Genomic DNA, 13884 nt, shown 5'->3' on the forward strand with positions numbered 1-13884 from the left:
AAAACAAGTATTAAGTTAGAAATACTTATCTTAATATTAATCATGGACAAACTACAGGACCGTTTACGATAATGTTTCTATATATGTAAGAGAACCAATCGAAATCTCTATGATGAGAACATATATACAAACTACGACTGGGCCAGATTTTATTCTTCTCCATACAATTATTCTGTGTCACATAATAATATATAGAGCCCGCCGTGATACGATGACAGGTTGCAGGTTCGATTCCAACTCGAGGAAATGATTCTTTTTATTTCATCTCTCTCATAACGGACCAAGGAAAATGAGAGTGCCTCAACAAAGGATGCCCAGATTTCCTTTATCTACCCTGCTATATGCGGGATACAGCGTGCAGCTAAAAAATCGTCTAAAAATATATCTCCAACGAATGTAAAAGTTACTAATAATACATAAATCCTATCTATTCTCTAACACGCGACGCCCGAAGGCAATCTTTTAAAACAAAGTTACTATACACTCACTATGATTGAGTGAGCTTAGTAATAAATAACTACCCTACATCGTGTGCCTTTGGGTTAATTGAAAAATTTTCCATCTTTTTCTTTATTCTGGAAAAATATACTGATGAAAGGCCGTCGTGGTGCAACGTTTCCATAAAATTAATATAAAAATAAAGACTAAGCTTACGTATATAATTGGAATTTAATTTCAACAACGTTATTATTATTTATTAAATAACATTAAATACAAGAGTCATCTTTTACACCGACATATGCGTGTGAGTGCTCGCTTGAAGCCCGCGTAGTAGTGGATCACTTGTTCCTGTAATAATAATATTATAAATATTAAATATGTTAATAATATTATAATAATATTTTTCTTAAATTCACTATATATCTCGTATTTAGGTAATTGAGTTGCAAGAGAACCCATTAAGACATACCGTTACCCATTTTGCATCCTAATTTAATTTTAGAACATTGTATGTTGAGTGGTCAAACTCAACGCCGCGCTTTTACTAAAGCGGGGAAATGAAAATGAATATATTAGTTTTCTGGTGTGAATATGGAACCCACAACTTTCACGCTTTTCCGCTGCGCCATGATTACTAATGCATATGCCGTGCACATGAGTTTCTTAATATACGTTCATGTGGGCAGATGTGAATATGTGCAATATCACATATATATGTTCTCAAACACAGCAAGCTCAAAAGACTCGTGGATGTGTATGCGTACCTGCATGAGGTTGAAGCACATGGCGACGAGCGCCATGCCCAGCATGAGGTAGAGCGAGCACACCACGAAGGACGCGTGGATGCGCGGCGAGTACACGCGCTCGCCTGGCACGAAGTCGCCGAAACCGATACTGTCAAGAAAAAACACAAAAACTGGCTCAATTACATTATACATCTTTAAAATGGTTATAAAAAACACCATCACACTTTTTCTTTGGCACAGCAGAGTAGAAAATCTGAACTTTGCATTTGAAACGTTCTTTGAACACAAAAATTCATTCTGAATTAAGTTCTATTTACGTTTAATTATCTATTTAGTGTGTTTTATATCTACATGTCTCTCAGAAATACCATTTTATTTCCTTCTTATTTTGCTATTTACACTAATCTTGCATTGGGTCATTTCTTTATTTCTTTTAAATCTCAAGACATTTCTCTTACTTCCATTCATATAAAAAGACTATCTTCACTCTCTTTTATTAGAGTGATGACCAATGCCTACAAATCGCATTCTCATCATGCAATATGTTATCTCCTATCTCCTTCCTACAACAACCTTTCGGCTCTTAAGTATTATATATTTTTATTTACCCCGACTAGTATCAATAATAAAATTTACCCAATTACTAAAATAATCACATTTTTAAAATTATTATTTTTTACTTTGTAAATTAATCTTTTTAAACTATTTATTAAATACCAGCGCTAAAAGTTATTGTTATATTACAACAAAATTACACAAAATGTTTACATAAATTTTAGCTTGTGTACTATTCTGATGTAAAAGTTATATTACTGCGAAATTTCATCTTAATCTGTTAAGTAGTTTTTGCGTAAAAGTGAAACAAACATATATAAATAATATTAGTACCAACTTTTACATTTATAGTATCTATTAGTAGGAAGTAGAATAATGGAGTAAAATGTGAATAAAGTGTGCTGCACAATCGACTGATTATGGGTTTGATCCCCACTCGAGGAAATGAAATATTTATTTAAATATATATTTCCATATCTTCACTCTGAGTTGCGCGGAGTTGAGTTCCACCACTAGCAACCTACACGCAATGCCTGCAGAATTCGGTAGGGCGTGGGGAACAGAGTTAATACTAGGTACCAGGGGGTAGGCAGAGGGTAGGCAGAGGCCTACCCTGCCATGTGCGGAATACAGCGTGAAGATGATTAATTTATTTTTTAAAAATACATACCTGCTAAGTGATATAAAACAGAAGTAGGCGCCGTCCAACTTGTCCCACTTCTCCCACAGACCGAAAATCATCGATCCGAACATCAGATACCTGCGATTTATGTTATACAGGTTGATTTATAATCATTTGTTATATTATACAGGTTGATTTATGGGAATATAGAAATATATAGTAAAAACTAGTGGCGTATGTTTATTAACGAGAATTAAAAAAAAAACATTATTTTAGTAAGAGTATATACACTGTTATGTACTATATAACTCTTAATTTAAGTCTTTTGGAAATTTATTCTATCACTAATGGCCACGACTCCACACTCACCCCACCATGATGGACACGCAGGCGCTGATGGGCACAGTGATGGTCTGCGCGTCAAACGTCACTACGCTGAACTCGCTGGTGACCGGACTTTCCCGCGGGGACACTCTGTGCTGATCTCGCCTTGGAGTGGAAATACGAAAATTGTTCATCAAATTTCAATTGAAATTCTTAATTAGGATAACTTTTTTCTTTGTATAATAAAATTATAGAAATATTTTCATTACTTCACTTTTTTTGTGTTCTTTTTTCGTCTTTTATTGTGAAATGCGACGGTTGTGGATTCTATTCCTATTCAAGAAAATGAAATAGTCAATATTTTTAGCTCCTTGCTCTTGTAACGAAGTCAATGATGGGGTTGGAAGAAAGGAAGTGTCTTAATGGAAAAGGCATTCCGTTCTTGGTATTAGGTTCATAGGTAAGAAGCTAAAAAGACATATTAATTTACCTGTGGTAATAATTAGGTGTTGCATATTCCGTGATATCCGAGTCTGGTAGTCTCTCTATACTCTCCGCCTCGCTCACTTCAAACTAAAATGTAAATATGTTTTTATATAACTGAAATTGCAATAAAATATCAATCAACTTTTCAAATATGAATAAATACATTTTTCAATAATAATGTTAAATAATTTGTAAATACATTTGTACGGTGACGCCTTTAACGCAAACGTGTAATGAAATAAAGCCTTTAAGTAAAATAGTACGAGTATATTCAACTAAAAATATGTTTTAATTCGACCTGTAGTTCCTAAGATCAACTGCTAATACAAATATATAAACATACATACATCGTGCCGTATGTGCACCACGCGTCGCCTCGAGAACCCCGGACAACCTCTGCAGAGACAGAACAGCGCGTACAGACACTTGCACCAACTTGCTAGGAGCTCCCCTGACAACAAAATATTGCTTATTTATTAATAAGGTGTTAGTTTTATTCGGGCTCTTCAAAATAAAGTTAATTGTATCTATAAGAAAAAATAAAATCATTATCATTATCAAAATCATTATCATGCAAGTATGCCGTAACGTTTTTATGCATAACCTCTTCCACTTTTAAGATTATTATAATATTCTCATTAAAACAAAAAAATATATTACATTATTTCTATTAACATAATAAAAATATTAATTTTGACTTACCAACATTACTTAAGTATAATAAGAATAATGGCATTCCAAGGAGAGCGTAGAAAATAGTCACTATCTTTCCCCAACTCGTGCGAGGACTTAAGTGACCGTAACCTTAAATTAAATATTTAAAAATATATAAAAAAATATTTTAAGAAAACTATATAAATAATTTTACCAAATAATATTAATAGGAAGGAAACCAGTATATGCTCCCGTAATTTCGTAAGCACTTGCACTTGTAAGCAATTAGGGTTCAGGAGTATTTTCTTTCTTTCTTCTTTTCTAATATCATTATAAAGAAAATATAAAAAATGAGCTTTATAATTTTACAAAAGCTAGGTACTATTTTATGCACCTTATTTATATAATAACTAACAAAGTAACGACCATCCAAATTTCACATGCCCTGAAAGTACCTCCAGGTATTAGGTTTATGTAAGAGCAAAAGTTTCAGGTTTTATAAAATAAAGGTCTGGCTGCATCGCAATATGTATATATAGGTTTAACCTTTCACCTTCACGCTCTATCCACATTTACTACTGTACGCAGATGGAATATATAGTTAAGAATTCAAGACACTCCGCTCCCTACTCTCCGCCGAATTCTAGAGGCTTGCGTGTTGAATGACGGAATTTAACGCCGCGCTTTGACTCTACACCAAAGCGACAGAAAGAACATTTTACATATTTAATTTCCACGACTGGCCTCAATATACTTCCTAAACTTAGATAACCCCATCGTCTCATCATCCCATCTCAACAAATTAAAACTTACCAATAGTGGTGATAACAGTAAGGGAGTACAAGAAGGCGGACGAGAAGCTCCATTGCCGCGAGGAGCGCCCCCCGTCCCACCCGCGACGCACCGCCAGCACCACTTTACTCTGGTAGCGCTGGAGTTCTACACTGATACTGCAATTTTTAAAAATTACTTGTTATCTATATATATAAAAGGACTTGTCCTCACTGACTGAGGTAAGACGCACACACAGCCGTAACCGCTGTGCGTAGAAACGTGAAATTTGGACAGATGTTTACTTTCGTAATCTGGACATCCACTAAGAAGGGATTTTGAAAAATTTTAACCCTAAAGGGGTAAAATAGAGGCTCAAAGTTTGTATGGAAAAAAAATTAAATCGGCACCGATTCTTATAAAATTTGAAATTTAGATTTTTAAAAGTATTTAATTGAATACGTGTTTCATAGTTTCCTAGAATTCTTCCCCTAAGGGTGCAAATAAGGGGTTGAAAGTTTGTATGGAAAAATTCTTAAATCGCCACCGATTTTTATAAAATTTGAGATTTAGACTCTTAAAAATATTTCATTGAACACATGTTTCGTGGTTTTCTAGAATTCACCCCCTCAGGGTGCAAACAAGGGGTTGAAAGTTTGTATGGAAAAATCTTTAAATCGCCACCGATTTTTATAAAATTTGAAATTTAGACTCTTAAAAATATTTCATTGAACACATGTTTCGTGGTTTATTAGAATTCACCCCTAATTACGCAAGCGAAGCTGCGCGCGTCCGCTAGTTTTATATATTAAAGGACACATTCACACGCTTGGGCCCCTAGGCCTTCGTGGTCCAGAGGCACAAGCGTGTGAGTGTAATGGTTATTGGTTCGATTCCCACTAGCAAAAATGAGTTATTATTTATGAACATTTTCATTTCTTCGCTTTGGTATTAAGGCAAAGCGAGTTCCACCACTCAACACAATATACCCTGAAAATTTAGCAGAAAGTGTGGAACAGAGTGTATTAACACTAAGCTCCCTCTGCCTACATAATAATAATAAGATATAGCATAAGATACAGCGTCAAGCTGAAAGAAAAACAAATATATTTTAATGAAATACAAAAAGCTTAAAAATCTGTAACCAAGAATGAATATAATTAATCCCTTTTCAGAAACGCTGGTCTTAACTGATAAGAATAAGTATATGAATTTATGCAAAACACGTTTTTTAAATGAATTAATGGTGAAATTTTGCGGTCGTGGTACGGTTTGTACTTGGTAAATGTTTGCGCGATAACCCTGGAATAATCTTATTGGAGGATGAAAATTGAAATTGAAAAAACAGCTTCATGCTGTTTCAATATTTTCTATATTAAATCAATGTTTTTTTAGCTTCCCGCTGTAACTTGCACATAGCAGGATAAGCAAAGGGAACCTAGGAACCTAATGTTAATACACTTTGTTCCCTTTCTTCCCGCTAACATTAAGGCCGGGGTTTGCCATTAATGCCTCTTCCTATCCTGCTGTCTGAAGGATACGGCGTAAAGCTTCCTTTCAAATAGAATTTGATACATTAATTGACACCTTTTACCTCTGAAACTTTAATTACCTCTTCTTCAAAGCAGTCTCGTTAAACAAATTGAATGTCAAAGTGGCATTCTGCCAGAGGTACTCGGCAGTGTTGTCCCTTTCCCTCGTCATATTGTTGACTCTCTCCATCTCGCTTGCACCCTCTATCGCTTGGAACATGAATGCACCTATGAAAAAACAAATAAAATATTAAAAAAAAACCCAACCTATAAAATGCCACCACAACTACCTCGTTTTGGAAAAGTGCTCGTAACTGCTAATCCAATTTTCATAAAACATTGCCATCTTGATGAACAAGACGTTAGATTGAAAAAACCGCACTCAAGTCGGTTCATCTCTCAGGCGCTACAGAGCCACAGACAGACACATTCTTCCTTTTGCGTGGTGGATTAAGAAAAATTAAAAGATAACAGTATAATGTATCTACAATGAACGTTACTGCAGAAATTAAAAGTAACTAAAAAGAATGTTCATTTGCTTATTAATAATACTTACTACTATATTTAATAATTATTTAGAAAATAAAACTGTATAACATACAAAGATACCACTGGCTTGGAAGGCAATTCTCTTGAGGAGAGTCAGCATCCGTTCCCCACCTACGCGCTTCCCCACTTATGAGACTCCTGACTCATTTACTTCGCTCCCTTTTCTGCTTAAAGGCAAGGTAAACCCCGTTGTCTCTGGCTCTTTTCTGGCTCGTTCATGCCAGAGCGAGGAAATGAAAATATTAAATATTTCATTCCCCCAAATGGGGATCGAACCCAGAACCATCACCTTTACTGTCACACGCTTCAATATCAATATTACAATTTAATAATTACACAAACTGGCAGCTATCCCGTCTAATAAAAAACATTCAAGTTCATTAAATTAAAACCCGTTACAACCCTCCTAAGATATTGATCCTTTCAACACAAGCTATAATGAACTAAAACAATAGAAAAGCGAACAAATTCGCACAACCATTGTTAGCGAAATCATAAATAATATTCGGTTCATTGAATTTTAAAATTACAATATGAATAATTTATGCGCTTTATAGAAATCCTTTTGTAATATTCGCTTTTAAAGTTATTGAAAAGTTGTCGCTATTGTAAATGTAACTGAGAAATTTTGACAAATTTAACGCTGATCATGGGTTCAAGTTAACTAAGAGAAGACAAAATGATAATGTGGGCGTTATTGTACTCCACTGACTTCCACCTCCTGACGCAATGTTTCGAAACACGGGCAACGGAGAGTTACTGACACTAGGTTCCCTATGCTTATAATTTATCGAAGGATACAATTATTATAGAAAATGGAACTCATTATTTTCACAAATCCATTTATCCTCCTCTATCTCATCCACATGAACACACACACACACCATTTCCTAACAAGTAACTCACCAGCAATAGTATAAGCGACAACCAGCACCACGACGCCGACATTAGAGAAGAGGAACGCGAGGAAGCCCCTCACGTAGTTGCGCACGCGCGAGCCTAGCCTGCGCCTGCGCCGGGGCATGGCTACGGCATCGTGTTGCCCTTATATGGGCATTTGGGGGTGTGGTATCTGGAATTTGAGAAAAAATATTGTATATAGATATATGTAGGTTTAATATTTCTATTATAGGTAATTACTTTACGAGCCAAGGTCAGAGCTCTGGTGTGTCTGGTTGTGGGCTCAATTTGCACTCGACTAAATAAAATATTTATTTCCCTCTGCCCATCCTGCTACGCACGGGATACAGCGTGAAGCGTAAAAGAATACGGCAATAATGGAAACTGATTCACAAATTTTATTTTTAAATGTAAAGAAATTTAAAGTTTCTAAGATTTAAAGATTACCTTGCAGCTATTTACAAACTCCATTTATTATTCTATTTATAAATTCGTTTTAAGCTGCTACACTTTTAAATTATGAGAATAGAATGTAATCTAGTTTTATCCGCACTCAGAAATACCAATTGCCGATTAATATAATTTATGTCCGTTTATTTTCAAGGATCTTATAAGGTATAAGATCACTCTGTTGTCCGTCTGTCTGTGAGGATCCTTTATCTTAGGAATGTTTTGAAATAATACGATTGCGAATTCAAATCAAATCGAAGAAATTCTAAATGACCTTGATTTAAAGAAAATTAACACTTATAAATACACAACAAGTGTTATCGTTTCAAAAGTTTATATTCATTTTAACACAACATAAAAATGTCAATGTTTTCAGTCTAAACTACATCAGGTTTACATAAATCTAACAAAAATATGTTTTATTTCATCAAAAACTGTACAAAAAACATGATATAGTGTAAGTTTTGGACAATATTTACATAAAATGGCTGGTTTTAGATGAAAAATACGTGTCGGATGTTAAATTTACATGCTATATCATAAATTGTGCAAATTTACTTAAAACTGACACGAGAGATATTATTTATTTTATTGTTCAATATATGTTAACGTTTATATGAGCAAGGCTGCGGCGTTGAGTTCCGCGACTCCATATTTCAGTTAGTTTACTTCCGTTCTGGTGATGTAGTGAATATACGCTGATTTTCATAATATTTTACAGCCATATGCCCTCAAAGACAGATGCTTGGCTACAGTACAACGCTATGATATATTAAAATATCGCTTATGAAGAAGCTACATTAAAACATCAAACGGGTGAAAGAGAAATGAATAATTAACTGGACTGAAGTTTCTGTGAAAACAAAAGAAAATATTGTAAAGTGGCCAAGCTGTTGTGGAATGTGTACAAAGAATATGAGTTTTAAAAATCATACAAGTGTTGTGCTCGCGGTTTCGTCCGCTTGGACTTTTACCAGCTGCTTCGCCCGCTTGGTCAAACTAAGAATTGTGCGTACCTCATGACATATTTTACCAGCTCGAGTTAACTCTGACCGCAGGTACTGGGCAATATTAAAGCGAATTCTGTCTCCTGTCGTCTCTCGTTACCAGAGCGAAGAAAGGAAACGGTAATAAATAATAAATTTATTCCCTTGAGTAGAAATCGAACTCCATTACGTTACAATCACACTCTTGCACCACGATGGCCAAAAAATTAATTACAAATAACTATTTTCCAACAAAAAAAGGTTATAAAACGCTTTAGGAGGGAGCCGGCGACAGGCCTGTGGAACAGTAATTAATGCGACAAACTTTTACATTTGGCTGCCTCTTTTTGAATCTGCCTTTTAAATGTACGAAAAAAATTCCACCTCAAAAGTCATTAACGAACATATTTTTCCGGCCAAAATTTAAAGTTTTTATAAGAGTAATAAGTACTATATAATTTTTTTTAACGCAATTTTTTTGGGGTTCCGTATCTTAAAAGGAAAAAAGGAATCCTTATAGAATCACTTTGTTGTCTGTCTGTCCCTCTTTTAAGCTCATCTGGAGATTGCGTGGATATCAAGCTGAAATAAATATCTTCAGTTCTTTGAAGCAAAGAAAAAATCAAGTTCTTAGTCAGCGGAATCAAAACACGTACAATACGCCAACTTCACATCTCATATCAAACGATATACTTTGTTACCTTTGTTATAATATATCACAAAAATGGCAAAAAATACAGTTGTGAAAGAATTCAAATTAAAAAAAATAATAAGTTTTAAGTAAAATAGAAAATAAAATACCGTAGCTGTATCCCGCCCACACCGCAAAGAGTGTTATATGAAAATAGAAATTATTAAATTGAATTTTAAATAAGACAGAACATATTATTTTAAATTATGGTATTCTGAAATATATTTTAAATTTCTTATAAAAATGTAGACATTTACTAGACACAGTCCAGACGTCGACTAAAGACTAACTAATTACAAATAACAAAATAAGCAGTTTTCTTCGCTTCTTTGAACCGGGCTTAAAATGATAAACACTACGTAATTTATTTGTTCTTTTTTAGCTTCACGCTGCATCCCGCACAAAGCAGGATAGGGAGAGGGAACCTGGGAACCGTGATGATGTATTTTTAGCACGTTTTTTACTTCGTCTTCGAAAATAGGTCAATATTTTATGGGTTATTGTTGGAGAATTCAAATCGATTAGGATTGTTGCTGATATGCTTAAATGCTAGTGCAATATCTCCAGGATTCGGCGACAAGTATGGACCGGGAGTGTCGTAACAGAAAAGGAGAGTTTAACACTTAACACAAGTTACAAGTCATCCTCTGCCTACCCTACTTTGTACGGGATGCAGCGTGAAGCTTAAATAAATTTCTCAATCTGGCAGACATTGACTGCCATGTATGCTTTTAAAAGTTTCATATATTATTATTAATTCATGCAATCCGCTGGTGCCACCGAACCACAACGGCCTCAAATTGAATTGAAAATAAATATAAATATTCCCCGAACGGGAATCGAACCCACAACCTCTACTTTCACAGTAAGACGCTGTGCCACTGAGCATTGACGACCTCAAATACCTATCTATTTTCTTTATACCATCTGTGAAAACTAGTAAAAACTATTTTACGTACGTACAAATGTTACGTAAACTAGCTAACAACAGTATAAGTATTTTCACTCTCGATCCAACCAGAGCCGAGCGTAGTGTAACGTCAGCTTCCGTCATCATGTCAAATAGAACAACGTCATCCCACGCGTTTTGTATGGTCCAATCATAAACTGACAGCGATTCTCTCGTGTACCAGATAACCAGGCATCAAGAGCATCGAACCCCCAATCATTTCGTATTCACTTCCATTGCGCCCCAAACAGAGGGGGGTTAGAATTTTGACGTCTTGTGTATATTGTATATGTCTGTATGTTTGTGTATCACTCTCGCCCAAAATATAGTTGTTTTTTCCTTGAACCGTCAATTAATCGAGCCATGATTCAGGCGTTTAAAAATTTTCAGCTTCTCGTATCGGAGATTTTTAATTATCAATTTTATTTTTTCAATTGTGTTGCGTATTCCTAAATATATTAAAAATAAAATACTATAATTATTATTAAAAAAAAAGTACATAATCCACTAGCTCTCCCGCCTTGGATATGTGTGACATATAAAAAGTATTATAGCAACAGTGACGGATAAAGCGATCCACAAGACGTCATGGATCTATACTCAGTTATTTTACAACACTAGGAAAACGTGCAGTAGAGTTATTTAGCTTTATGTATAGTTCACGAGGCTTAAGCCGAGCTTGGAGAGGCCTATGTCCAGCAGTGGACGAGGACAGGCTGATGACGATGATGATGATGATGATGATGATGAAGCCGAGCTTTGCATTTGCTTTGCTTTTAGAAAGCGCGGTGTTGAATTCCGCCACTCAACACGCATTGCATGAAGAATTCGACAGAAAGTGGGGAACGAAAGTGTATAGGACACTGGAGATCAAACTTTAACACTAGATTCCCAGGTTCCCTATGCCTACCTTACTAAGTGTGGGATACAGCGTGAAAATAAAAAATCCTTATATACCTATATGTTCCTGTACACAGTAATAATATAAAACTGAAGAGCTTGTTTCGTTGAACGCGATGATCTCAAAAACTACTAATTTGTAAGTAAAATATGACCTCCATACAAAAATAACCCTAAAATCCATTTCGCAAGTGACAAATGGACCTAATTAACTTTCGTACAACGGTCATAGGTTTGACTCCCACTTTATAGCTAACTATGCACCTACACTATGCAATCAAACAGAAGTGCCTCGTTAGCCTTGGACACATAGAAATTAATTTCTATTAGTACCTACTTCGCTAATTCTGTAACTACATTGTTAGTTACGAGTAGAAGTCATTGATACATTGTATTGAATTGCTTTATTTTATTATTTCATTATAATAAGTCGTGACAAGCGTATGAAAATTATTCATTCACCAATTTTTAATCGAACCCACTACCATCGCGTACATAGTAGGTTATGCAGAGCGAACATGGGAACCCGAATTCTGGAGACATGGCGTGTTGTGTAGCGAAACTCAACGCCACGCTTTGCCTCTAAGAATAAATACTATTAAATGATAAAAGTAGATTTATAAATAGAAACTATATCAAAGGAAGTTTTCATTTCCGTCATAATTTAGTTCACCTATATCTAGACTTGAAGCGGTTTATGTCTGAATCTTAAATTCGAACGAGCATTGAAAATTAACAGACTTGTATTGTTGAGAATTCATGAATTATTGCTGGGTTTACTCTTAATGGAGATTTAGTGCGAAATGTTCTCAGAAGCTGATTTGTGTGTATTTTTTTTCACGCTGTATCCCGCATTTAGCAGGGTAGGAAGAGGGAAATAATTATTAAGACGTTCCGTTCCTCACTTTTCGATGATTTTTCGAGGTATTGTGTGTTGAGTGGCAGAACTCAACGGCGCGGCTTCGCTTTGGTTCCAGGGGGAAGAAATGAAAATATTAAGAAATAATAACTCAGTCGGATGCGAACGAGGTATGGTGAGACCGTAATGTTTGGCGTTTCGTTCTCTCTGACTATCGTTGAACAAACCGGTGGAAGAGCCGGAACGGAGTGCCTTTACACTAGGTTCCCTCTACGTTCCCTGTTGTGTGCGGAATACACCGTGAAACTGATTTTTTTTTAAAGATCTAAAGGCAGCACTCTTGGGCCAGGCCAGGCTGACTCTCAGGCCAGTTTCGATGGTAGCACTCGTGGCAGAACGTGAATATGTCTCTAGCAAGACAAAGCACGGTGTTAAGTTCCGCAATTCAATATTTCGATGAATGTAATATCTTAACACTAAGTTCCCTCCGCGTTCCCCAATATAAGTATATACATATATACAACTAATAAATAAATATTTTGACAGTAATATGACAGATGTACATATTATTGTACGAAAATTCTCACCATTTTTCTTCAAAATCACTAGAACTCTTCTAAGATTTCGACCAAAAAAGCATCACTACTACACTTAATATTAAAATAACACTTTTTAACAGAAAATTTATATAAAAATTGAATCAAAAGCAATAATTTAAATGATTTTTCCACGTTCCAACATAATCATTGACCGTTCAATCAATTGCGCACGCGCACACTAACTAAACTTCTATTTCATTTCATTACAAAGATTATAGACGAGAGAATACATATCTACTATATATACCAATATTACAAACATGATGATTTTGACGCTAATCTCAGGAACTACTGGTTCAAATTGAAAAAAAAATGTGTTAAAATGACATCTACAAATCGATTCGAGTTGAAAAAGGTTTATAAATACGGGCGTAAGTGTGATATAGCATATAACTCTCCGCGGTAATCGAGATATCTTTGTATGTTTGTATTAAATTCAACATACAAAGAGTTTTTTAATTCGAACCTGTAGTTCCTGAGATTGGTGCGTTCAATCTTCAGCTTTATAGTATTAATATAGAGTTTAAATGTCTTATTAAAAAAAAATAGAACAATATCTACCGCATAGTCTAAACTGATTTCTGATTAAGGAGTGTCAAATTTCTATTTCTCTCTCTTTTAATATCATAAAAAAACTAAATTTGAATCATTTCTACCCAACTCTAATCTATGGACGTCTCATCTAATAATAACGCGAGTGCGACGGCGGTCGTGTCAGTGCAGTTTTTTATTTTACATCGCTCGGTCGCGGGTATTTCGGGACCGACGGAATGCCCTTATGTATGAAGTTGTAGAATACAATATTCTATTCTAGTATAACTAATTATTTTTTATATAGATATCTATATATTAAGCAAAACTTTTCAGCAC

The 13884-nt window shown here is 35.0% G+C and overlaps 1 protein-coding gene across 1 annotated transcript; it reads right to left on the reverse strand.

Moving 5' to 3' along the window:
- Nucleotides 1-653: 653 nt before the first annotated feature.
- sand (potassium two pore domain channel sandman) lies at nucleotides 654-13194 on the reverse strand. Its single transcript, XM_085201574.1, has 11 exons — nucleotides 13003-13194; nucleotides 7587-7752; nucleotides 6212-6359; nucleotides 4642-4778; nucleotides 3877-3978; nucleotides 3522-3625; nucleotides 3179-3261; nucleotides 2734-2853; nucleotides 2413-2502; nucleotides 1206-1335; nucleotides 654-789 (listed from the first exon to the last, which is right to left on the reverse strand). Exons 2-11 carry the CDS (start codon nucleotides 7702-7704, stop codon nucleotides 721-723), a joined length of 1101 nt encoding a protein of 366 aa, XP_085057700.1. The 5' UTR covers nucleotides 7705-7752; nucleotides 13003-13194; the 3' UTR covers nucleotides 654-720.
- Nucleotides 13195-13884: the final 690 nt, after the last annotated feature.

This window comes from Heliconius melpomene, chromosome 2 (assembly GCF_056956725.1).
Source record: "Heliconius melpomene rosina isolate 202511_hmr_F chromosome 2, ASM5695672v1, whole genome shotgun sequence".
Taxonomy (NCBI): domain Eukaryota; kingdom Metazoa; phylum Arthropoda; class Insecta; order Lepidoptera; family Nymphalidae; genus Heliconius; species Heliconius melpomene.

What these genes read in the sequence shown, in the direction of transcription:
- sand (XM_085201574.1), bottom strand. Translation starts at nt 7,704, where the DNA reads ATGCCCCGGCGCAGGCGCAGGCTAGGCTCGCGCGTGCGCAACTACGTG. An exon ending in ATTATACTTAAGTAATGTTG is followed by an intron (nt 3,626 to 3,876) that starts GTAAGTCAAAAT and finishes TTTTGTTGTCAG; the next exon opens with GGGAGCTCCTAGCAAGTTGG. An exon ending in ACACCTAATTATTACCACAG is followed by an intron (nt 2,854 to 3,178) that starts GTAAATTAATAT and finishes TTCCACTCCAAG; the next exon opens with GCGAGATCAGCACAGAGTGT.